The sequence below is a fragment of the Eschrichtius robustus genome, chromosome 15 (genome assembly GCF_028021215.1).
Source record: "Eschrichtius robustus isolate mEscRob2 chromosome 15, mEscRob2.pri, whole genome shotgun sequence".
Classification (NCBI taxonomy): domain Eukaryota; kingdom Metazoa; phylum Chordata; class Mammalia; order Artiodactyla; family Eschrichtiidae; genus Eschrichtius; species Eschrichtius robustus.
The window spans coordinates 36,866,846-36,891,821 of record NC_090838.1 but is presented as its reverse complement, the minus strand read 5'-3'; the positions used below and the strand labels follow the sequence as shown (position 1 = coordinate 36,891,821).

Below are 24,976 nucleotides of genomic sequence, written 5' to 3'. Positions count from 1 at the left end.
TATTCTTTTTAATATTGTACATAACTTTTTTAAAAAGTCACCCACTTGTATTTGCTCCCTGTACTGAGCTCGTTGCAATGAAGAAACAGCAGAATCAAAGCATCTAAGACAGTAGAAAGAGACTAAGAAAGATCATCCTAAAAGCATAAAAAGACCTTGAAAAGGAACAATATCAGACAGGCATAGAGGTATATTAAGTGACAGAGGCAATAAAGAGAAAGAAAGGAGTAACATTAAGTAGATTTTTAAAAGCTAGCATTAGCTGGTAGGAAAAGTACTTAAGAGATTGCTGGTGGTCCAAATGGGAAATTTAAGCAAAGAAATAGCAATTCATGAGGAATAGGACATACTATTTGAATGTATTTTGGAACTAGCTGCTTAAAATACATTGCACTGATCAGAAGGCAGGTGAATGGCCACTTAGTGCTCTCCCAGAAAAAGTTATTTAGAAGGAAAAATGTCACCAATGTGTAACAGAATAACATTTATTTCTTTTTAAATATAAGTAACATTCCTACTAAAGTAGAACAATATAGAATGCCTGTATATGTACACAGATATGCAAAAGGGACACTAGACATAAATGTATTTCTCAAAAAAAAAAAAGCACATAATGAAATTTTAAGAGCACTAAGGATATGGATTATTTAAAGGAATCCTGAAGTAAATTATTTTTCACAGTGAACATTTTATAAAATAATCATATCGTAATTTATTTAAAATGTGTTTTCCTTTTTTGGGGGGATTCCCTGGTGGCGCAGTGGTTAAGAATCCGCCTGCCAATGCAGGGGACACAGGTTCAATCCCCGTTCCAGGAAGATCCCATGTGCCATGGAGCAACCAAGCCCATGCGCCACAACTACTGAGCCTGCACTCTAGAGCCTGCGAGCCACAAATGCTGAGCCCATGTGCCACAACTACTGAAGCCCGCGAGCCTAGAGCCCATGCTCCACAACAAGAGAAGCCACTGCAATGAGAAGCCTGCGCACTGCAACGAATAGTAGCCCCCGCTTGCCACAACTAGAGAAAGCCCGCGCAGCAACCATGACCCAACACAGCCAAAGATAAATAAATTTTAAAAATTAAAAAAAAATGTGTGTTCCTTTTTTAAATATTAAGTTCACTAATCCACAAAGCACTTATTGATTATTCACTTTATGCCAGGCACTGTAGATACAGACAAACATTATTCCTGCCTCTAGGAGCTTACAGTCCAGTGAGTAATTTAGACACAATTATAATACAATGTGATGTTTTAATGGTGTATTCTTTTCTTTTTCTTAAGTCTACAGGTAAACATAAGAAGGACCAGTGAAGTGTAGCTTAGGAGAGTCAGAAAAGAATTTATAGAGGAGGTGACATTTGAGTTGAATCTTGAAGGCTAAAGAGAGATTCAGAAATGAGGCAGAAAAGAATTCCTAAAACATGTGCAAAGCCTTGGTGATTCATCTCCATATATTTAAACTGGAAATATTTTTCTAGTGTACATCTGACAAGAACCATATATGGTCTACTTAAATGAAGTGTTAAAAATTTTATTAAGTTATTTTTAAGTTGTTACAGAATTTATGTGAGATTGATGTATGTGTGTGTGTATACATATACGTATGTATATATATACACACATATGTGTGTGTTAAAATGGTAATTAAAGATGTTAGAGTGAATATACATATTAGCTTCCACTCCCTTCCTAAAATAAAAGTAAGTAGATGTGAAAATAAAACGAGGGTTCATAAAGGCACAAGAAGACGACAGCAAAAAGCTGAATCCTAAATTGGCAGTGGGGGAAGTCATTTACATCTCTGTGAATGGAGGTGAGACTGGGCTAAATACAGAAGGATTTGTTGAAAATATATTTAGAAAGCAGTTAGATCTTGAAATCTTATCTCCTTCTCCAAACAGCTGGGCAACTAACCCTCCTCCACTCTGTCCTCCATCTAATCTCCAAAGAGCAAAATCCTAGGGGCTCTGGACTATAGGTCATTAGCACAGATGAGGGAGGGTAGTGAAAGATAAAGTAAAATATTTTTTTAAAGAGAAAGTGAGCAAATGAATGTTGAGACTCTTCTTCCTACCCAACCCAAAATGCTAGCAGCTAAGATATACACATTCCCAAGGCAGCAGACTCAAAGAGTTTTCTCTGGGAAATGGACCAGCTCAAGAGAGACACCCAAACATATGGACATCCAAGGTTCCCCAAGGAGCAGCCCAGCCAGATCATCCCACAGCAAAATCCACAATCAACAAGCTAGGATATCCTCATAGTGTCCAATCAGTTTTATAGTACACAGCTCTTAAAGATCACCAGATATTTGATGAAGGCCTCTATTACAAAAGAAATATCCCTGAGAGTACAGAAAAAGTCAAAAATATGCAAAACAGAAGATGAAAAGAGAGAGAACCTGTCCAGGATGTCCAACATTTGAAAAATGGAAGTTCCAGAGACAACAAGGAAAACAGAAGGGAAGCAACCATTAAAGAAATAATCCAAGAAAACTTCCCAGAACTGAAAAACGTGACTTTCTACACTGAGTGCCCACCAAATGTCCAAAACAATGTTTGAAAATTAAGTCACACCAAGATATGATATTGTAAAATTTAGAATAGTGAAAATAAGAAAAGATTCTGTCAAATTCCAGAGAGAACTAAGAGTTTCATAAAAAAGATAAAGAATTAGAATAGCATTGGAATTCTCAAATGAAACACTAGAAGCTGCAATACACTGCTGTAAAATTTTGAAGGAGAAACTATTTCAAATTCTATTATTTTATTTCCTACCGAAGTATCACAAGAACTCAAAAATTATTTCCCTTTACTGTCTCAGGGACCTACAGGAGTTTATCATCACCCAAAATGATGGAGTAAACAAAGAGAAAGCCACGGTATTTGGGAAATCCAACAAAAAAGAGAAATGATAAGAATCCCAAGGATGACAGTGAAGGGAGATTTCAAGATGAAAGGTTTGCAGCAGGCATAAAGATCAAACTGGAACAGGTCAGAAGGCATCAGAAAAGACTTCAAACTGATGGTCTATAAGATAGATAATTTTAACCGAAAATATTTTAAGCCTCAAAAATATACAAATAAAATCATGTCCTGAGACAATATGTCCATGCCATTAAATTCATATTTAATGTAGTTAAAGTCAAGCTGTTTTCTTGCCAATATTCTAAAACTTACCAGGGTGAGTTCTTCATTAATGAAACAATGTAGCTATTTTAAATTATTTTTAAAAGATGTTTGCTGATGAGACTTAAGACATAGTTCACAGAGACCATCCATGTACCTAGATGCATCAGACAGTGAGATATTTATCTAGATTTTAATACAGTAGTTTCTTCAACATGTGTAGAAAGAATGTTTTATTCCTTTGTAGTAGGTCAAGGTTGAAAAATCATTTGAGAATTGAAAATGCAGGACAGCACACAATAGGCACTTAATAAACACTTGCTGAGACTGCTCTTTCTTTTCCAATCTATAAAGAAGAGGCAAAGATAAAGTTAACTATATATTTTTTATACACACACATATACATATACATGCTCATACACATACATACACCCACAAATATTTAAAATTTCTCCTATAGCTCTATACTAGTTTTCAATTTCATTTTTCAAGATATTTTATAATTTTAAACTGAAGTGATTAAGTTTCAAAAATATGTTTTCCTAAAGGCACTGGCTATTGAAAAATATTTAAAATAATATCTTAAAATATTTTCTATTAAATATAACAATATAAATATTAGTTACTGACATTCTTAGTATGGGAAAAAAATTTCCCCAAAATGAATGACTAATCTGTTGAATTAAAAAAGGCTGATCTCCAAAAGAATTTACAAGTATTTTATTTAATTAGCTTTAATAAAATGACTAATCAGAATTGACTCTTCTTAAATATATAACTAAATAATCTGAAAATGTACAAAGATAAACCTGCCATAAGTGCCTCCAAATACATAATATGTATCAGAGGTTGCAAATTTAAATGTCCATGGGTGGGTCGTGAGGGCGCAAAATGGAGAATCTGCTCAGCTCCAGATAATGATTACCATGTAAGATCAGGCTCAGACCACTAGATCATTATTTTTCTCAAAGAGAAAGTGGAAATCTAGGTTGTTATGTGAATCTTCCTATTTTCAGATCTTGGCAGTAATTCAATTTTTTTTCAATTACTGCATTAGCTAATCAAAACTTGTTATGTGTTCTAACTTCAGTTTTAGTTTATGAGGCTTGTAGTATACGTCCTCTAAAATTGAGGCCTAGATTTACCTCTCTGTTATGTATAGTGAATACAAATACACTTATGGAGAAGGAATGATTCATTTGAGTGTGACTAAGGATTCAAATGAATCAATACATATTGAATACCACTTGAGCCAGACCTTGTGCAAGGTACTATGGCAGAATTAAGAGGTATGACTAGATATAAATAATTGATGTAAGCTTCCAATATATCTCTCTTTCTTGGGCTTCTAAAAATTGGAATATAATTTATCATCCAAACCAGGACACTTTGGGGAGTGAAAGGAGACACTATTAATAATTACGCTAAGAACAACAGGTATAAACTGGGATCATGCCAAACAAACTTGACTGTATAGTCACCCTAACGAAAAGAAACTGATCTGCTTCAGTCTCTTGCCCCTGACTACCCCAGGCTCACACCCTCCAAGGAGGATCCTACCTTGACAGACTAGTTCCTCAGTACTATGATGGAGAATCAGAAGGAAAGGGGGGAAAAGGGAAGACAAGAATTATCTTATGATGGATACAAAAGAATTGTTTTCTGAAGTTTTTTGTTTGTTTTGTATGTAACAGTGCAGAATCAGCATCAATATGGAACAATAGAGGATGGGAGAAAGAAAAAAAGAAAAGAAAAATTGCTAAAGACTGTGTTGCTTTCAAGTCATTTAATCAAGAGAGGTAAAATACCCAAGTTATTTAAAAATATTTTTGTTGCATGGACTTTAGACTAACACCCCTTGAGATTGAACCAGAGAGGCTATTGTGCCTGCAATCTGGGGGGTTATATTTTATTTGGGGGAGAAAAAGATTAACAAATAGTTAACACAATATGATACAAAAGTCAGTGCTAAATTGTAGAATACAAACTACAAATCTGTAGGACTTAAGAGAGAAAGATCAAAGGAGGCAATATGAATCAATCTCCCCCTTCTAATTATTCTAATTTCTCCTTTAAAGGTATGCAGGGGACAAGTACAAGCAGAGAAGTCATGGTTTACATACATACATGCCACTTCTCAATTGTTCATAACAGCAGTCGAACGAATCCCCACTAAATTCCAATTAAGTTGTCAAATATTAAAAGAAAACCAAAGTCCAGGATTCATCAAAATATTATTTGTCATTCTTTGACTATCATACAATTAAAAATGATACTTAAGTTTTAAGTCTAGGTTCCACCACATCTTTTAGACAGAAACTAAGGGAGTCCTGAGAAACGGCAAAGACACAGAAGTCTGGCCTCCAACCACCTGGATAGGCAAAGGCTTCAAACAAACCATGAATTTGCCACCAGGAGCAAAAATTCGACCTGATCCAGAACAAGCAGATTGTGAGCATGTGGAGCATCTCCAATATACATAATACACCCACATTTTCCAACTCATATACACAGACAGAATGATCGGAAACTTTTCCTCATTCCTTCCATGAACAGTCCCCACCTTCCCAGGATATAACACAAATACTTAGAGTCAAGGCTGGGAGTGTAGGGTGAAGGGTGAGAGAGGAGAACATAAAAAAGATAAGATACATATACACAAATACTAAATTCATTCAGTCATCAAATATTTTGTTCACATCAAGCATTCATGAGTGGGGCAACACATACAGGCCATACAAATGTCCAAATATCCACTATTCTCTGTGGAAAGGCTGTCCAAATCCACACTACTTTCCTACAGACAGAAATATTCATTTAGTTGAGCTTTTTGTGTGACTTGTATTTACATACGCAATTTGTAAATATCACTATAACCATAAGCTTGAGAAACACATTGAATACCTTAGAGAAAGGGCTATGTAAAAACACAAATCAGTATTACTATTGTATTATTCTGCAAAAAGCAGCACTTCTCAAAAAAGAAAAGAAAATCTGAAATAAAACAAAACCCACATTTGGTTTTAGACTATTAAAAGAAAATGCATTCTTTCGCCCCATCCTCACTCCCGAAATCCCCACGCCATTAGATTGTCAACTACCTTTCAGAAACCCTAGAGAGCCCATTTTCCAGTGATCTTTTCCCTTCTGAGACACAATCCACTGGACAGAATTCTTTTCCATTTGCCAAAGTTATTTTCTAGCACTCCAAGTTACCACTTTTAGTTTCATTTCTCCCATGAACTTTTAAAATTCATTTCTCGCCATTTTGGAGATATGCTACCTTTAAGAAATGGAATAGGCAAACACTCCTCTGTGGTCACTTACTAAATATTAATTTTTAAGCAAGTTATCTTTATCTGAGTATCAGTTTCCTCACCACTTGCAAAATTGTTAAGAAGATTAAATGGGAATAGTATTCACAAAGTTCCTAATATTGTAAGGGATGCAAAAGAAATGGTAGCTATTTAAAAGAAGATAAAGTACCACTAATTAGTATTTGCTGGGGGCGAGGGAGGCTTGCTTGGCATATCTTCTGCTAAAACTTGGAGGCACTTAAATTAGGAACATCCCTTCAAATATATAAAGGATGGAAAAACTAGCAGGTTTATGACAAAGACATGAACTACCTTCCAGTATTAATACCTTGGTTAAGCATTAATACATGTTATGAATCTAGAAAGGATTATAGGGTTTATTTCAGTCTTCCCTCATGATAGCAGCACCTTCTTTTATCAAAGAGAATCACTACAACTTCATAATTTTTTATTTCAGATAAAAAATTTTAAAGTGAATTAAAAAGAGACATCTTCTAAATGTTCCTTCCGTGGTAAATAGTAAAAGCAAATGCATGTGACTCTGTTTATGGCTTAGGGGCATGCTTACCCAATATTGTGTCAAAAGAAAAAACTGCCTGACAACTTGCAGCTAGGAAGTCAGACAGTTGGAGATACATAGCTGGGAAAACTACCATCTAGAGACCTAACCTACCCTCTAGAAATCATTTCTAACCTATCCTCTAGAAGTCTTTCTAATAAAGACTACACACACATTGTGATTCTCAAGAGGGGCTAAGAGCCAAATCCAGAGCCAGTGCTGCGTACTGCCATCAGCTCCCCACTCTCATTGGGGCCTCCTATAGTCTCAAGGCTGCAGACCATTACCATATTACATGGTTAGCATACCATGCTAACCATATAATGCACTGAACCTTAAAATTTATTTTTCAACAGAACTTATAAATTATCTCTGTTCAAGCTCAATATTCTTCCACTGACTGAGTTTTTAACCTCTTTATACTCCCACGACCCAATATGGGGCTAGAATGATTTGATCTTTGACTTCTTTTAAGTGTATTGGGAGATTAGCACATTAACATCCAACAATGCTGGGAGCTCCTTGGACAAAAGTGCTGTTTAAAAATAAAATACTTTATATTTTTTTTTCAGTGGTAAAATGAATTGCTCCTTTTTTCCACAGTACTGTCCTAAGCAATTTGAGATTTTATCACAGCTTTCAGTAAAAAAAAAAATTAATACTCAATTTGTAAATTAAAGAATATCTACTTTTTTCAAAATAAAAACATTATCTAATACAAGCCATAAAGAAACAAATACTAAAAAGCATAAAGAAGAAAGTGATAATCATCCATAACTCCAATACCCTAACAAAACACTATGAACACATAGACATAGTACTATGCATATACATACCTACTTAATGAGTATATATATATTTTACAGAAATAGAATCATATTCCCTGCAGTAATATTTTAACCTAATATGTTTTAGAGATCTTGAACAGCTATAAAATATTCCATCTCATGAATTATCCATAATTAGCCAGTCACCTAAAATTAAAGATTTATGTTTTGTCCAGTTATTCACTGTGCTATAATGAATTCCTTTACATTCCACCTTTGCATATTGGTTTCATTACTTCTTAGAAAAACAATTATTAGTCAAATGAAATGGGCACTTAAAATTATGAAAGATATTGCCAGATTGCCTCTGGAAAAGTAGAATCAATTTACCCTCCCACCAGCAGTGGATGCGAAGGCACATTTCCCTACAATTCACCGAACATGGCTTATCTTCTCTCATCTTTGCCAATTTGATAACAAAAATCCTATCTCACTGTTTTAATTGCACTTCATTACTTCTTTACTAGTAAAATAATCATTTGATATGTTTATAGAGCATTGGTATTACTTTTGTGAAATACTTTTTTCTAATTTTCAACTATGCTTTGTCTTTTTCTTATAGATCTACAGCCTGTTTTTGCTATTTCTTTGTGGGAGCTCTTCACACAATAAAGAGAATACATCTCTGTCTGCATATATTTCATAAATAATAATTACCAGTTTGTCATTTGTCTTTCAACTTTTTTGATACTTTTTGAATAAAGTGACTTTAAATCTTTATTTAGTCAATCTATTCATCTTTAAATTCAAGGGATTTGGGTCACACGTAGAAGGGCCTTCCTTATTTCAACATCTTAAAATTATTCATCTGAAAAATCTGGGAGTGTTAGAATTTTTTAATTAAATATTTAATCTATCTTAAATTCATTTTGGTATTTATATAGTATAAAGGAGAGATTTGGTTTGTTATTTTTTTCTAAATTCCTAGCCAATACTATTTATTGAAAAATCTATCCTTTCCACTCTCACTGAAATTCCATCTTCATCATGTGACAAATCACAAATATTTTTGTCTTTCTGAACCTTCTTTTCTAAAACACTGATTTATATATGTATTTCTGCAGTAATACTATACTTTTAATAATGTAGCTTTGCACTATGTTTTCATGTACAAAATATTAAAACAGGATGGCACACACCAAAAATATTTCCTGTCTTGTGTTATTTTCCAATATCAAAGATATTGAGAAGGTCTAAGAACAAATGAGACATGATATTAATACTAACAATAAAAACGAATACAAATATTATCTACAGTTTACATACTACTTTCACACTACCTATGATGTTTACTACACTACAAGGTAGATAATGTTACTTTTTTTTTGGCTGCATTAGGTCTTCATTGCTGTGCGTGGGCTTTCTCTAACTGCTTTCTCTTCGTTGTGGTGCGCAGGCTTCTCATTGCAGTGGCTTCTCTTGCTGTGGAGCTCGGGTTCTAGGCACGCGGGCTTCAGTAGTTGTGGCATGCAGGCTCAGTAGTCGTGGTTCGCAGGCTCTAGAGCGCAGGCTCAGTAGTTCTGGTGCACAGGCTTAGTTGCTCTGCAGCATGTGGGATCTTCCCAGACCAGGGCTCAAACTCGTGTCCCCTGCATTGGCAGGCGGATTCTTAACCACTGTGCCACCAGGCAAGCCCCTAGTTACTGTTTCTTATTCAATTATAAGGAGTTAAGATTTGTTCAAAGACTTGCCTATGATCACACAGCAAGTAACTGGCAGAGCTAAAACCTGAACTTCATATTCCACGAACCTTCCATGACCCCACTAAGTTAAAAATAGAGCAATTACCCATAAAAGCCCAAATTCCTCATTTCTTAATCAAACTATCCTACCAAGTATGTGTGTGTATATGTATACACACATCTACGTAAATGCATTATATGCCTATAACACATAAACACAATATGCCTTTATTTGAATGAGGAAAAACTTTAAATCCAGTCTGACACTCCTGAAGCTTAAATAATTGCACCAATATTATAGACCTTAACTACATTAACACAGTAACAATGAAACAGAAAAACTAAAAATCTGGACTATATTTCCTAAGAGATAGTCACCTTCGGTCTCCCAAATATAGGTAGAAAATGAAAATATTTTGTATTTCAACAAGAATATTTCCTTGAGTAATTACTAACCCAAAAGAGATCAGTTTTGGATACATCACAAAACAGGTCCCACTCTATGAGACCCCTAGGAAGGATCCAGAAGCAGGAGACTGTAGCAGTGTGCGTTAAAAGTCCAGGTCAGCCCCAGGATTCACTGGGGAGAAAACAATCACCATTGTCACATGTAAGAGTATATAAGGTAGGGGGTCTACAAATTTCTCTAGGACCATGAGACACCAACCACCACAGGGTCCTGTCAGGTAGCCCAGCTAGGAGAAAAAAAAAAATTTATTTCAAAGAATGGCAGAAGGCATATTACCAATACATCTCCCAAATTTTAGTGGCAGTGTTGTGTTAGCCAGGACTCCTGAATCACACTAGGTTACTGCAATGATATATAATAACTATTGGCTTCCTAAGCCTTTAATGGCTTATACACATTATATTGTATATATTGTATACAATATATTGTATGAGAAGTATTAATCATACGTTCATGCTGTCAAGGATGACGTGCTAAAAAAGTACAAGTGAAGCAATTATATCCCAAGCAGTGATGAGATTTCACATGTAGCAAATAGTTGTATTATATACTATGACAGTAAAATTTGGATCAACTAAGTGCTGAAGAGAATCACATTTTTTAAAAATTTATTTCAGTAAAGGAAAGAGATGACTTGGAGAAAGAGAAAATGGTTTCAGAAGAGATACAGCATGATGGGGTTTCTTTGGAGGTCAGGGACTGGCTGGAAAGGAGACTCTGCCCACAGAGAAAACAGAAGCAAGAGATCTGCTGCGTGCTTGCAGAGTACTCTCTTGTGACCCAAGCTATCTGAGTGACATGTTACGTGAAACACAGAAGCAGCCAGCACCTCATCTGAAGTGAAGGATGCATCCTATACTTTTCCCTAGGTTGCTTGATTGCATCTCTTTCCAGGCATGATGAATCAATAGCAGACACAATCTCTCCATAGAGTAGCTTTGATAGTTAAAAAGGAAGTATGTTCTCAAGTACTAGAACCCAAAGATGGAATATGCATACCTAACCCTAGTTAGAGGTAAGCAAAAAAGAAGCTTGACTTTCAAAATAATTTGTTTTCCACAGTAGCAAATATAAACATGTAAAAATAAAATTGGGGTCATATCCCATAGAGCAATGAATCATTATGCATAAATGACTGTGTGGAGATTCATTTTAATTTCTTCCTACAACATTCAAAGGAATTCAAATACTGAAAGGATATCTCAAAAACATAAAACACTTTGCAAGCCACACATGTAAAAGTAACAGAGGTAAACATAAAGAATATTTTCATTTCTAACATATCAGGAAATAAGAAATTATCTAGAGGTTTCATTAATTTTCCAAAATTAAAGATTTTTTCCATATCTTTCTGATGAGAGCATAAACAAACTTGGACTAAGACCGATCCTCTCATCTTTGAAAATTTACAATGAATAAAAGAATTACTTGTTTTTGAAGTTAACTTAAAATTGAGATTAATAGTTCCACTAGCATGAATATATTTTGTATACATTCACATATGTGTATTTTGTATAAACATGTACAGGGGGGTTGTAACTATAAAGTATTTTAATTAAGTTATTTTTTCTATTATCAGGAAGTTATGTTAACCTGTAAACTAACTCCTGAAGTAAATGAATAATTTCTGGGACTTCCCTGGTGGCACAGTGGTTAAGAATCCATCTGCCAATGCAGGGGACACGGGTTTGATCCCTGGTCCGGGAAGATCCCACATGCTGCGGAACAACTAAGCATGTGCGCCACAACTACTGAGCCTGCGCTCTAAAGCCCACGAGCCACGACTACTGAAGCCCGTGCACCTAGAGCCTGTGCTCTGCAACGAGAGAAGCCACTGCGATGAGAAGCCCGCACACCGCAACGAAGAGTAGCCCCCGCTCGCTGCAACTAGAGAAGGCCCACACACAGCAACGAAGACCCAACGCAGCCAAAAATAAATAAATAAATTAATTAAAATAAATAACAATAAAAATAAATTGTCCTCTTTAAAAAAAGAAATGAAAAAATGAAGAAAAATATCAGTCAGGAAAATCTATTTTTTTGTATTAATGAATTGCTGAATATATTAAGTATATAAGAAATAAATCAAATACACATGTTTACACATACATATTTCTATGTTTACATGATGAAAGCTTAGGGTTACTATTCAAGGTATTTATTCCAGTTATAGTGATCTGTTGAGACAGAATTGTGATCTTAGCGCCCTCTGCTGGGTTTTCCAGTCACAAACTCAATCTAAGGTCACCATTAGGGTAAAATCAAACATTCGAGACATCAAGTGAGAAATCACTTTTTCAATCCTTGATCACTTTAAGCCTTGGCAAAGATTATATAAAAGTCATAATCAAGATTTACTTTATTGTAACAGGAATTTATCAATTTTACATTAAGTTGAAGTATCATTATACATTTTTAAAGAGTATAATATAAAAGTTACACTAAACAAAATGTTTTAAGAAGTCTTATTTTTATCACTTCTTACTTGGCAATACATTCAGGTTTTTAAGACCACATTTACGGACTTCCCTGGTGGTGCAGTGGTTAAGAATCCCCCGCCAATGCAGGGGACACGGGTTCGATTCCCTGGTCCAGGAAGATCCCACATGCCGCGCGGCAACTAAGTCCATGCGCCAGAACTACTGAGCCTGCGCTCTAGAGCCCGCGTGCCACAACTACTGAAGCCAGCACGGCTAGAGCCCGTGCTCTGCAACAAGAGAAGCCACCGCAATGAGAAGCCCGCACGCCACAATGAAGAGTAACCCCTGCTCACCACAACTAGAGAAAGGCCGCGCAGCAACAATGACCCAAGGCAGCCAAAAATAAATAAATAAATAAATAGATTTCTTTTTCAAAAAAAAGACCACATTTATGACAAGACATTTTAATAAATTACTATTTTTCTAATTTGATCTATTTTCCCACCTTGTTAGTTCAATCAAAATAGTTTATTTTAAAACATCAGAATAATCCTTAAAAATACTTTCTTCATTATTAGAAAAAAACTGTAAAGGTTTAGAGGTACTCACCACTGGTAATAATAAAGACCTTCATTTACTGAGTACCAACTATGAGGAATACAGTATATTATACACTTTCCATACATTATGTCCAGTTCTAAGAGATGAAAAAAACTGAGGTTCATAGAGATAATATAAATTGCTCAAGATTAATTTCAGAACCAAGATTCAAATGTAGGCGTGTCTCAATCCAAAGACTCAAACCTTTCTACCAAACAATGGGCAGCAGTGGGAAAAAAAAAGCTTTTAACATACAATTTCTGCATTTGTCAATGCAACAACTTACGGTGGGGGGTACATATATTATTCATACATAGAATAATAGCTTAGACCTTCAGGAAAACATTTTTATTTTACATAATGCTGCCAGCTAGTGGCCCTACTTCATACTGAGCCACTGGGAACAGTACTTGATTTTTACATGACCAAATCAAAAATCCACATTTAACATTCTAGAATTATGTTCCTAAATTGGGTATGCATAAGCCTGACTTAATGATATTTTACATTACCACAGAACTAAAGGAGAATGTCTCCTCAACCACCATTAGTATCCCTTACCCAGACCCTGCCCCAACCCCCAATAAAAATATTGGGAAAGAATTCAGCAAGTGCCAACTCAGAGAAACTAAAAGGTATACTTGTCACTATCCATGAAAAAGAAACCTACATTATTTTAAATATTTTAGGATAATTTTAGGATAGTTAGATTCCTTAGTGACAAAATACATAAATATTTTTCTCCACAATCAAAAGCTTGCCATCATGTGGGCATAAGAACAAAATCATTGCCTGAGTATTGTTGGACATTATTCTATGCAGATCGAAAATCAGAGAGCATTTGATAATGTAGTACTGTTAGCAGAATATGTTATTTTAGTTCAGACAATAAGTAGTTACAGCTGTGAAATTTCCTGAGACGAAAAGTATTTGAGTATAATTTTTACATTTAAAGTGGTAATATTTCATTGATTATCCACTATCTTAAGAATAATAGCCTATGCAACACATAAAGGAGTACACCGCTTCTATCATGGTATGTTGTTTAACACAGTGATATAAAGACATTTCTTGTTTGATTTCTTTCATTATGTGACATTATAATTAAATGATTTTCTCAGTGGAGAAATCTATTATGACTTAATCAGAGACTTAGATAAGAAGTCAATATATTCTATAATATTATAATAATGCATAAAATAAAATCATTCGGGTATTAAAGTATATTAGCAGCAAGGAAAAATGTTCTGGGTTCACTCTCTAGTGAAAGAGAGAAGAAGCAAGAAGTAGAAACACACATACCCAAACACAGCAAAGAAGGGAGAGACAGCCCCTCTGTTGGACTGATTAACTGAAAAGGTCAAAATGAAAACAAGAAACAAAAGGGATAGTACTGGAGAATCCAGTGTTCCTCCTGACCTATGTTCTGTCATACACACAGAGACACAAAACTGCCAAGTATAAAACCTGCCTTATCCCACTGAGTAGGTACATCTTACATGAGGCTTATTATGCAGCTAAAAACAGCAAGAGTTTCTATTACACACACACACACACACAAGTCAATAAAATAAACACTGGAAAAAAAATTAAAAATTCACTTTTAAAACACTAAAAATATTTCTATACAGTGAGTATATAACTTACAAATATTTCCTGTATTGTCAAAGCTGGTAAGAACATCTTCAACATTCAAAGATCCACTATTATGCCTAGAAAGGAATAAAGCATTTTCTTTAATGATTCTGAAATATTAACATTTATTAATCTTTTAAAAAGCTGAGACTATATTGTGATACACTCAATACTAATAACCCTTTCCATGTGGTGTTTTTAAAATATTTCTGCCCACTAGAGGGAGAAGGAGAAGAAATAACAGACGAGTCTTTGGGATATTTAATGTAATGACATTTCTTGATGATTAATCTACACTTTAAAGTACTAATAAGTGTTTTTATTGTTATTGTTTTAATTATATAAACGTGACATAAATTATTTACCTTTATAAAGACAACAAAACAAAACCCTACACTTTGAGAATCTCAAAATGAAAATAAACAATCAACTTCCATTACCACAGTCCACAATACATAAGTTCCTACTATTATGGCCCAAGAAATTCAGAACTTCAGTCACAAAGAACTAACCGACCTTCAGGTCTGCACATTCCATTTACAGGGAGTTCTAAATGTCAGGGGGCAAATGTTTTGTATGTTGCTCACTGATCTTAATTCTATTCCTCTTATTTATTTATTTTTTTAATATATTTATTTATTTATTTATTTTTGGCTGCATTGGGTCTTCATTGCTGCACGCGGGCTTTCTCTAGTTGCGGCGAGCGGGGACTACTCTTCATTGTGGTGCACAGGCTTCTCACTGCGGAGGCTTTTCTTGTTGTGGAGCACAGACTCTAGGCGCACGGGCTTCCATAGTTGTGGCACGCGGGCTCGGTTGTTGTGGCTCACAGGCTCTAGAGTGCAGGCTCAGTAGTTCTGGCGCACAGGCTTAGTTGCTCTGCAGCATGTGGGATCTTCCCAGACCAGGGCTCAAACCCGTGTCCCCTGCATTGGCAGGCGGATTCTTAACCACTGTGCCACCAGGCAAGCCCCTAGTTACTGTTTCTTATTCAATTATAAGGAGTTAAGATTTGTTCAAAGACTTGCCTATGATCACACAGCAAGTAACTGGCAGAGCTAAAACCTGAACTTCATATTCCATGATCCTTCCATGACCCCACTAAGTTAAAAATAGAGCAATTACCCATAAAAGCCCAAATTTCTCATTTTTTAATCAAACTATCCTACCAAGTATGTGTGTGTATATATACACACATCTACATAAATGTATTATACGCCTATAACACATAAACACAATATGCCTTTATTTGAATGAGGAAAAACTTTAAATCCAGTCTGACACTCCTGAAGCTTAAATAATTCCACCAATATTGTAGACCTTAACTACATTAACACAGTAACAATGAAACAGAAAAACTAAAAATCTGGACTATATTTCCTAAGAGATAGTCACCTTCGGTCTCCCAAATATAGGTAGAAAATGAAAATATTTTGTATTTCAACAAGAATATTTCCTTGAGTAATTACTAACCCAAAAGAGATCAGTTTTGGATACATCACAAAACAGGTCCCACTCTATGAGACCCCTAGGAAGGATCCAGAAGCAGGAGACTGTAGCAGTGTGCGTTAAAAGTCCAGGTCAGCCCCAGGATTCACTGGGGAGAAAACAATCACCATTGTCACATGTAAGAGTATATAAGGTAGAGGGTCTACAAATTTCTCTAGGACCATGAGACACCAACCACCACAGGGTCCTGTCAGGTAGCCCAGCTAGGAGAAAAAAAAAATTATTTCAAAGAATGGCAGAAGGCGTATTACCAATACATTTCCCAAATTTAAGTGGCAGTGTTGTGTTAGCCAGGACTCCTGAATCACACTAGGTGTGACCTGAATCAATAGGTCATAGAGTCTGAGTTACTTTTCCAGTGGTGATTACAAAAAGTTGGTGCTAACACATCTACAATCTTCTACATTCTCCCCTATATAACTTACAGCTGTAGTTCTTTAGGATGTTGTGATAGTTTATAATAACCATTAATAATTCACAATAAAATTTACTTCATCCACACTACTTTGTCATTAAAACTCATCACAAGTGATATATACTATTATGGACTGAACTGTGTCTCCCCAAAATTCATATGTTGATGCCCTAACCCCCAGTGCCTCAGAATGCGACTGAATTTGGACACAGGGCCTTGAAAGAGTTAATTAAGTTAAAATTCGGTCATTAGGGTGAGCCCTAATATATATATATCCTTATAAAAAAAGGAGATTAGGACACACAGAGACAACAAGGCATGTGCACAGAGGGACAACCACGTGGAGACAGCAAGAGAGCAGCCACATGCAAGTCAAAGAGAGAGGCCTTGGATGAAACCAAACCTGCAACACTTAGATCCAAGACTTCTAGACCCCAAACTGTGAGAAAATAAACTTGCTGTTTAAGCCATCCAATCTGCGGTGTTTTGTTCTGGGAGCCCTAGCAAGCTAATACATATAGTAAGAGAACACATGTAAACTATAATACCCTTTTCAGAACAACATTTTATTTCTATCACAGAGACCAAGTTCCTTCATGGAGTGACCAAGTGAGGACGCAAAAAGTTATCTGCAATAATCACTGGCCCAATAACCACTGGGCTCACCAGTATCATAACCTAAGGCAATGAAGTTATCAACCACAAATCCAACTTTCATCTTCATAACACAATGATTCTGCACCTTCTCTGTGGATGCAAGATTCTACAAGAGGTTATTTACGCCTAACATGGAAAACTACAACATACATGTCGGACAAGAGAGGAAAAAGAACAAAGCATTAAATATCTAAAGCACAAGATGAAGCTATTAAAATGATCAGCAATACAGCATAGAACTCAAAAAACTTTTTCCTAAATATAAAAGCAATATATGGCTTCCTCAAGAAAAAACTGCCCATAATCCTATCATGCAGAGGTAACCACAGTTAATAGTTTGGTATACAGCCTTCAAATTTTATGCTATGCTCATAGACCTGTCATTAAATAACTGAGAGCACATTGTCCATATGGTTTTGCAATTTGTATTTTTTCATTTAACATATTTAAAGTTTCCCACATCATCAAATATTCTCCTGCAACATGATTTTAATGGCTGCCAAGTAGTCCAATGAATGCACCATAATTTACTGAACCAACACCTTATGATGGATTTTTAGATTATGCCCACTTTTGTGCTTTATGCATATTGTTTCAATGAACATCCTTGTAGAAATAGCATTGAGCCCCTTTCTGATTATTTCTTTAGGATAAATACCTAAAAGTGAAATTGCTTTATGGCCTAGTTTTAATAAGGACATTCTCTCATGCACATTCGCACGCTCTCTCTGTCACTCTCTCTCTCTCTCTCTCTCTCATCAAGATGAAATAAACATTTGAAAAGAAATCTGAGACAAGAGTTAAAAAAAAAAAGGTACATATATTTTGCAAGAAGTTAAATATTTCTAAAAAGCAGAAACTGGGAAAAAGTAAAATGTATGTTTAAAAGTTAAAAGCAGTATTCAAAATAGAAAGTGTGACACAAAACTTGTCTTCTTGAAAGCATTATTTCTTGAAGCCAAGAAGCAGAAAGTATACCCTATGACATTAAATGGGATCAGGTTGGGGAAACAAGAAAACTAATCCTATACCTCTAAGTAACTTACAAAAATGAAAATCACTTATCTACGAAGTCTAGAAACCCTAAAAGATGGCATCTCATGAAAGAAAAATGTCAACAATCATTGTCTTCAATGGTATAAGAATTAGTCCTACTTATAGGAAAACTGCCATGAACACAGTGTGGTAAAGATTCAGTTTGATTATTTCAAGTTCCCTTTCATTTGGCCCAAACTCAAGGACTTTTCTTTGTTCAGAGTCATCTATACTTTATTCAAGTGTCAACTCCATAAGATCTTGTCTACCCTTAATCTTTCAACTGTTTACCTAGGTCCTGCCTGGACAATGTGGTTATTAGACAGTAATACCTGCAAGGAAGGGACCTTATCAAACTTCAGTTTTACCATTACACTGATAATTAATGTTATATAACAGTCATAACATTTTGCTAACATATCCAGGGTATAAAAAGTTCACTCCATCTTCTCCTAAACTCCGAAGCTTTAACTTGTTTCCCAAGCCTTTAATTTAAATGTTCTCACCACAAAAAAGAAATGATAATTATGTGACATGATAGAGGTGTTAGCTAGTACTATGGTACTAATCATTTTGCAGTATATAAGTGAATCAAGTCAACACAGTGTATACCTTAAATTTACACAATGTTATATGTCAATTATATCAATATCTCAATAAAGCTGGAAAAAAATTTACCAGTAGCCGGTTTTTTCTTCCCAAAGCCAACCAATTTTTTTCACAAGCACCTAAAGCTATGCTAGAACTGAGGACCTTTGAGTTTCTCTAAAGAATGGCCTATGGGGTAAGGACTAAGGAGCAAGTCACTGGGGCAGATAATTATCTGAAGAGGGGGGAAAAAAAAGCTACCAGAGAAAAATTTGAAGCCTAAAGGTATCAAGAGATTGAAACCAGAGGTTAAAAGTAAGTGAGGGCTAAATATGGCACCCAAAACACAAACAACAAGAGAAAAAAATAGATAAATTGAACTTCAACAAAACTAAAAACTTTTGTACACCAAAGGACACTATCAAGAAAGTGAAAAGATAACCCAGAAGATGGGAGAAAATATTTGCAAATCACATATCTGATATGGGTCAAGTATCCAGAATATATAAAGAAGTCTGAAATTCAATAACAAAGAGACAAACAACCCAATTAAAAATGGGCATAGGACTTGAATAGACATTTCTCCAAAGAAGATATACAAATGGCCAATGGGCACATGAAAAAACATACAACATAATTAGTCACTGGGGGACTGCAAATCAAAACAACAGTAAGATATCACTTTACACCCACTAGAATGGCAATAATACAAAATAATAATAATATAGGAAAAATCATAGGTGCTTGCAAGAATGGGGAGAAATTAGAACCCTCATATATTCCTAGTAGGTAAAATGGCACAGCCACTGTGGAAAACAATTTGGCCACTCTTCAAAAAGTTAAACAAAGAGTTACTACATGACCCAGTAATTCTGCCCCTCAGTACATACCTAAAAGAAAGAATTTAAAACTTACACATTCACATAAAAACTTGTACATGAATGTTCATAGTAGCATTATTCATAATAGCCAAAAAGTAGAAACTACCCAAATGTCCATCAACTGATGAAGGGATAAACAAAATATGGTATTGTCTGTACAATGGAATATTATTCAGCCATAAAAAAGGAATGAAGTACTGGTATATGCTATAACATGGATGAATCAGAAAACATTATGCTAAGTAAAAGAAGCCAAATATAAAGGCCACATAGCATATGATTCTACTTATATAAAATGTCCAGAATAGGCAATATAGGCAAATCCATATAGATAGAAAGTAGATAAGTGGTTGCCAGGGGCTAGGGGGAGGAGGAAGATAGAGAGTTACTAGTAATGGGGATGGGGTTTCCTTTTGGGGTGATGAAAAGCTTCAGAAATTAGAGAGTGGTGATGGTTGCACAACATCGTGAATATACTGAATTGCACAATTTAAAATGGTTAAAATGATTAATTTTACCTTGATTAAAAAGAAAAGTGGTCCCCCAAAATCAGAAAAAGTAAGTCAGAGAGTGGAATGGGTCCTAAGAGGCTGCATAAGAACAAAGAGGAAAGGTTTTCCGAAGGAAAAGGTTTAAAAAGTTGATTTTCCATGCAACTACTTTGGAGCTCTTTCAAAAATAAATGGCTGAAGAGTTTTTATTTTCAGTCTTACATCTACTAGTTATAGGAAACTAAAAGATTATTTCTACATAATATATGGAAATTTGAAAAAGTATCTAGGGAATATTTCAATTTACTGAAACTTTGAATATATGTATATGTAAGCAAACTACACAAATAATCATGATTGGAGTTTAAATAACCTAGAAAATTAAGTTATAATTAGCTCATATCTGTGATTTAAGCTCCATGAAAACATGACTCAATGGATTAGTCTTTTAATTTTCTACATACACTGCACCACATTTTGAAGCTCCTATAAAGTTCCTTCTAAAATACAAAATAAAATACAAGAGAACAAAAGCTGCTTTAATATTCATCGCTGTTGTTAACAGCACTACTAACATTAAAACTGTACTTTTTAAATATAAATTCAGGGACTTCCTTAGTGGCATAGTGGTTAAGAATCCACCTGCCAATGCAGGGGACACAGGTTCGAGCCCTGTTCCCTAAAGATCCCACATGCTGCGGAGCAACTAAGCCCGTGCGTCACAACTACTGAGCCTGAGCTCTAGAGCCCACGAGCCACAACTACTGATGCCCACGTGCCTAGAGACCATGCTCCGTGACAAGAGAAGCCACCACAATGAGAAGCCTGCGCACCGCAACAAAGAGTAGCCCCTGCTCACTGCAACTAGAGGAAGCCTGCGCGCAGCAACAAAGACCCAACGCAGCCAAAAATGAACAAATAAATAAATGAATTTAAATTAAAAATAATAAATAAATAAACAAACAAATATAAATTCAGTATCCATATTTGCCTCAGATACCAACCTTGCCAAGTTTTAAAGGGGCACCTATGATACACTACACATATAAGGATAATCTGCCATACATCTAATTTCATAAGCATACCACTCCCATCACAAGTTTTTATTCAGTGAGCACTCACAGGGTACATACTAAATCCAGTGGGGTGAGGGTTTGTTTTATTTTTTTTCCTTTCCTTAGAGAAGCAATACATGATCTCAATGCAGTGCATTTGTTGTACTACAGTCAAAGACAAAGTCATTCTTGACTTCTTGCCCATTCTAAGCCTCCAGGACAGGCCAAAAGGCAAGAATGCTAGGTTTCTAATTCAGCAATTACCATAGCAACAGGAGTCATTCAAAGAAAGGAGGACAGTTCAGGCCTCTCAGCTTTTTCTATACCTAAGACATGTATGCATTTATAAATGAATAACTCAGGCACTTTTATGGTTCTGAATATAAATGAAAGTATTTTAAAGTTTCCAGAATATGCAAATTCCTATTACACTGAAATTAAGTTAAAATAAAGGGGCGGGGAACAACAATTTCTAGTATCTATACAGTAATCTCTATACAACAAGAAATTGCAACTTATAAGACAAGGAGAAGAAAATTTTTTTAATATAGTTTTTTACTATACACAGAAAATCCTAAAGATGTCACCAGAAAACTACTAGAACTAATCAGTGAATTTGGTAAGGTTGCAGGATACAAAATTAATGCACAGAAATCTCTGGCATTCCTATACACCAACAATGAAAAGTCAGAAAGAGAAATTAAGGAAACGCTCCCATTTACCATTGCAACAAAAAGAATAAAAAACCTAGGAATAAACCTGCCTAAGGAGGCGAAAGACTTGTACTCAGAAAACTATAAAACACTGATGAAAGAAATCAAAGATAACATAAACAGAGAAATATACCACATTCTTGGATTGGAAGAATCAATATTGTGAAAATGACTATACTACCCAAAGCAATCTACTACCCAATTGAATCTACAGATTCAATACAATCCCTATCAAACTACCAATGGCATTCTACACAGAATTAGAACAAAAAAATCTTACAATTCGTATGGAAACACAAAAGACCCCGAATAGCCAAAGCAACTTGAGAAAGAAAAACAGAGATGGAGGAATCAGGCTCCCCGACTTCAAACTATACCACAAAGCCACAGTAATCAAGACAGTATGGTACTGGCACAAAAACAGAAATATAGATCAATGGCACAGGATAATGCCCAGAGATAAACCCACGCACACATAGGCACCTAATTTACGACAAAGGAGGCAAGAACATACAATGGAGAAAAGACAGCCTCTTCAATAAGCGGTGCTGGGAAAACTGGACAGCTACAGGTAAAAGAATGAAATTAGAACACTGCCTAACGCCAAACACAAAAATAAACTCCAAATGGATTAAAGACTTAAATGTAAGACCAGACACAGAACTCTTGGAGGAAAACATAGGAAGAACACTCTTTGACATAAATCACAGCAAGATCTTTTTTGACCCACCTCCTAGAGTAATGGAAATAAAAACAAAAATAAACAAATGGGACTTAATTAAACTTAAAGGCTTTTGCACAGCAAAGGAAACCATAAACAAGACGAAAAGACAACCCTCAGAATGGGAGAAAATATTTGCAAATGAAACAACAGACAAAGAATTAATCTCCAAAATATACAAACAGATCATGGAGCTCAATATCAAAAAAAAAAAATCCAGTTAAAAAATGGGTGGAAGACCTAAATAGACATTTCACCAAGGAAAACATACAGATGGCCAAGAGGCACATGAAAAGACGCTCAATGTCACTAATTATTAGAGAAATGCAAGTCAAAACTACAATGAAGTATCACCTCACACCAGTCAGAATGGCCATTATCAAAAAAGCTAGAAACAATAAATGCTGGAAAGGGTGTGGTGAAAAGGGAACCCTCCTACACTGTTGGTGGGAATGTAAACTGATACAACAACTATGGAAAACGGTATGGAGGTTTCTCAAAAAACTAAAAATAGAACTACCATATGACCCAGCAATCCACTACTGGGCATATACTCTGAGAAAAACATAATTCAAAAAGAGACATGCACCACAATGTTCACTGCAGCACTATTTACAATAGCCAGGACATGGAACCAACCTAAATGTCCATCGACAGATGAATGGATAAAGAAGATGTGGTACGTATATACAATGGAATATTACTCAGCCATAAAAAGAAACAAAATCGAGTTATTTGTAGTGAGGTGGATGGACCTAGAGTCTGCCATACAGAGTGAAGTAAGTCAGAAACAGAAAAACAAATACCGTATGCTAACGCATATATATGGAATCAAAAAAAAAAAAAAGGTACTGATGAACCTAGTTGCAGGGCAGGAATAAAGAGGTAGACATAGAGAATGGACTTGATGACATGGGGTAGGAGGGCAAAGTGAGAGTAGCATCGACATATTTACATTACCAAACGTTAAGTAGTTGGCTGGTAGGAAGCAGCAGCATAGCACAGGGAGGTCAGCTCGGTGCTTTGCGATGATCCATAGGGGTGGGATAGGGAGGATGGGAAGGAGTCTCAAGAGGGAGGGGGTATGGGGACATGTATGCATACAGCTGATTTGCTTTGTTGTACAACAGAAACTAACACAGTATTATGAAGCAATTATACTCCAATAAAGATCTATTAAAATATATATATATATATTTTTTTTTTTTTTGGCTTCATCGGGTCTTAGTTGCAGCACGTGGGATCTTTTGTTGCGGCACACAGGCTCTTCATTGTGGTGCGCAGGCTCCTCTCTAGTTGTGGCACACGGGCTCAGTAGTTGTGGCACATGGGCTTAGTTGCCCTGTGGCACGGGGGATCTTAGTTCCCTGACCAGGGATCAAACCCACGTCCCCTGCATTGCAAGACAGATTCGCAACCACTGGACCACCAGGGAAGTCCCTTCATATATATATATATATTTATATTATTTATTTATTTATTTATTCATTCATTCATTCATTCATTTATTTGGCTACGCCGGGTCTTAGCTGCGGCACGTGGGATCTTTGTTGCGGCCTGTGGGATCTTTTAGTTGCAGCATGCGGGATCTTTTTTAGTTGCGGCACATGGGATCTTTAGTTGCAGCATGCAAACTCTTAGTTGAAGCATGAGGGATCTAGTTCCCTCACCAGGGATCAAACCCGGGCCCCCTGCATTGGGAGCGCAAGTCTCAGCCACTGGACCACCAGGGAAGTCCCAGGAACAAGGAATTTTTAATGAAAGATTTTTAGTATAAACACCTCCTGGTATATATTAGTTTTCTATACATGCATCTATCTAATAGCAAGAACCTCTTCTATAAAATTCTAAGAAATGAACACCAGAAAAACAAGAAGAGTTTGCCAAGGAATAAAGCAGGAGCCATACCCTGGATTTTAATTTACTAACTCTCAACACTCACTTTGGAACAGAGTCGACCATCCTCAGATATACAGAAAAGACAACACATCTTGGGGAATTCATAACCTAACTTTTACATTGTCCAGACCTTTGCTTCTGATGAAAAGTCACCAGGGGAAATTCTTTATTCCTTCATTTTAAGTATCATCATGTAAAGCTGACAGGAAATGATCAAAATTTTAACTCAGGCCACTGCTTATATACCTTTTAATAATATAAACAATATACAACTATGTACTCTGAATTCACAAATATCTAGTTATTTACTCTCTTAAGGTATTCATTTCAAGTCTAATAAAACTTTAAAGGAACATAAATCAATATGTAGG

The 24,976-nt window shown here is 35.7% G+C and overlaps 1 protein-coding gene across 3 annotated transcripts in view; it reads right to left on the bottom strand.

The window, feature by feature from the left end:
* The window catches only part of CAMKMT (calmodulin-lysine N-methyltransferase), a 407,707-nt gene that overhangs the window by 356,364 nt on the left and 26,367 nt on the right, over positions 1-24,976 (bottom strand). For all 3 annotated transcript variants that reach the window (XM_068565064.1, XM_068565063.1, XM_068565065.1), the window contains exon 3: positions 14,654-14,718. In XM_068565064.1, coding sequence (XP_068421165.1) covers positions 14,654-14,718 — 65 coding nt within the window. The remainder of the gene's footprint in view (positions 1-14,653; positions 14,719-24,976) is intronic.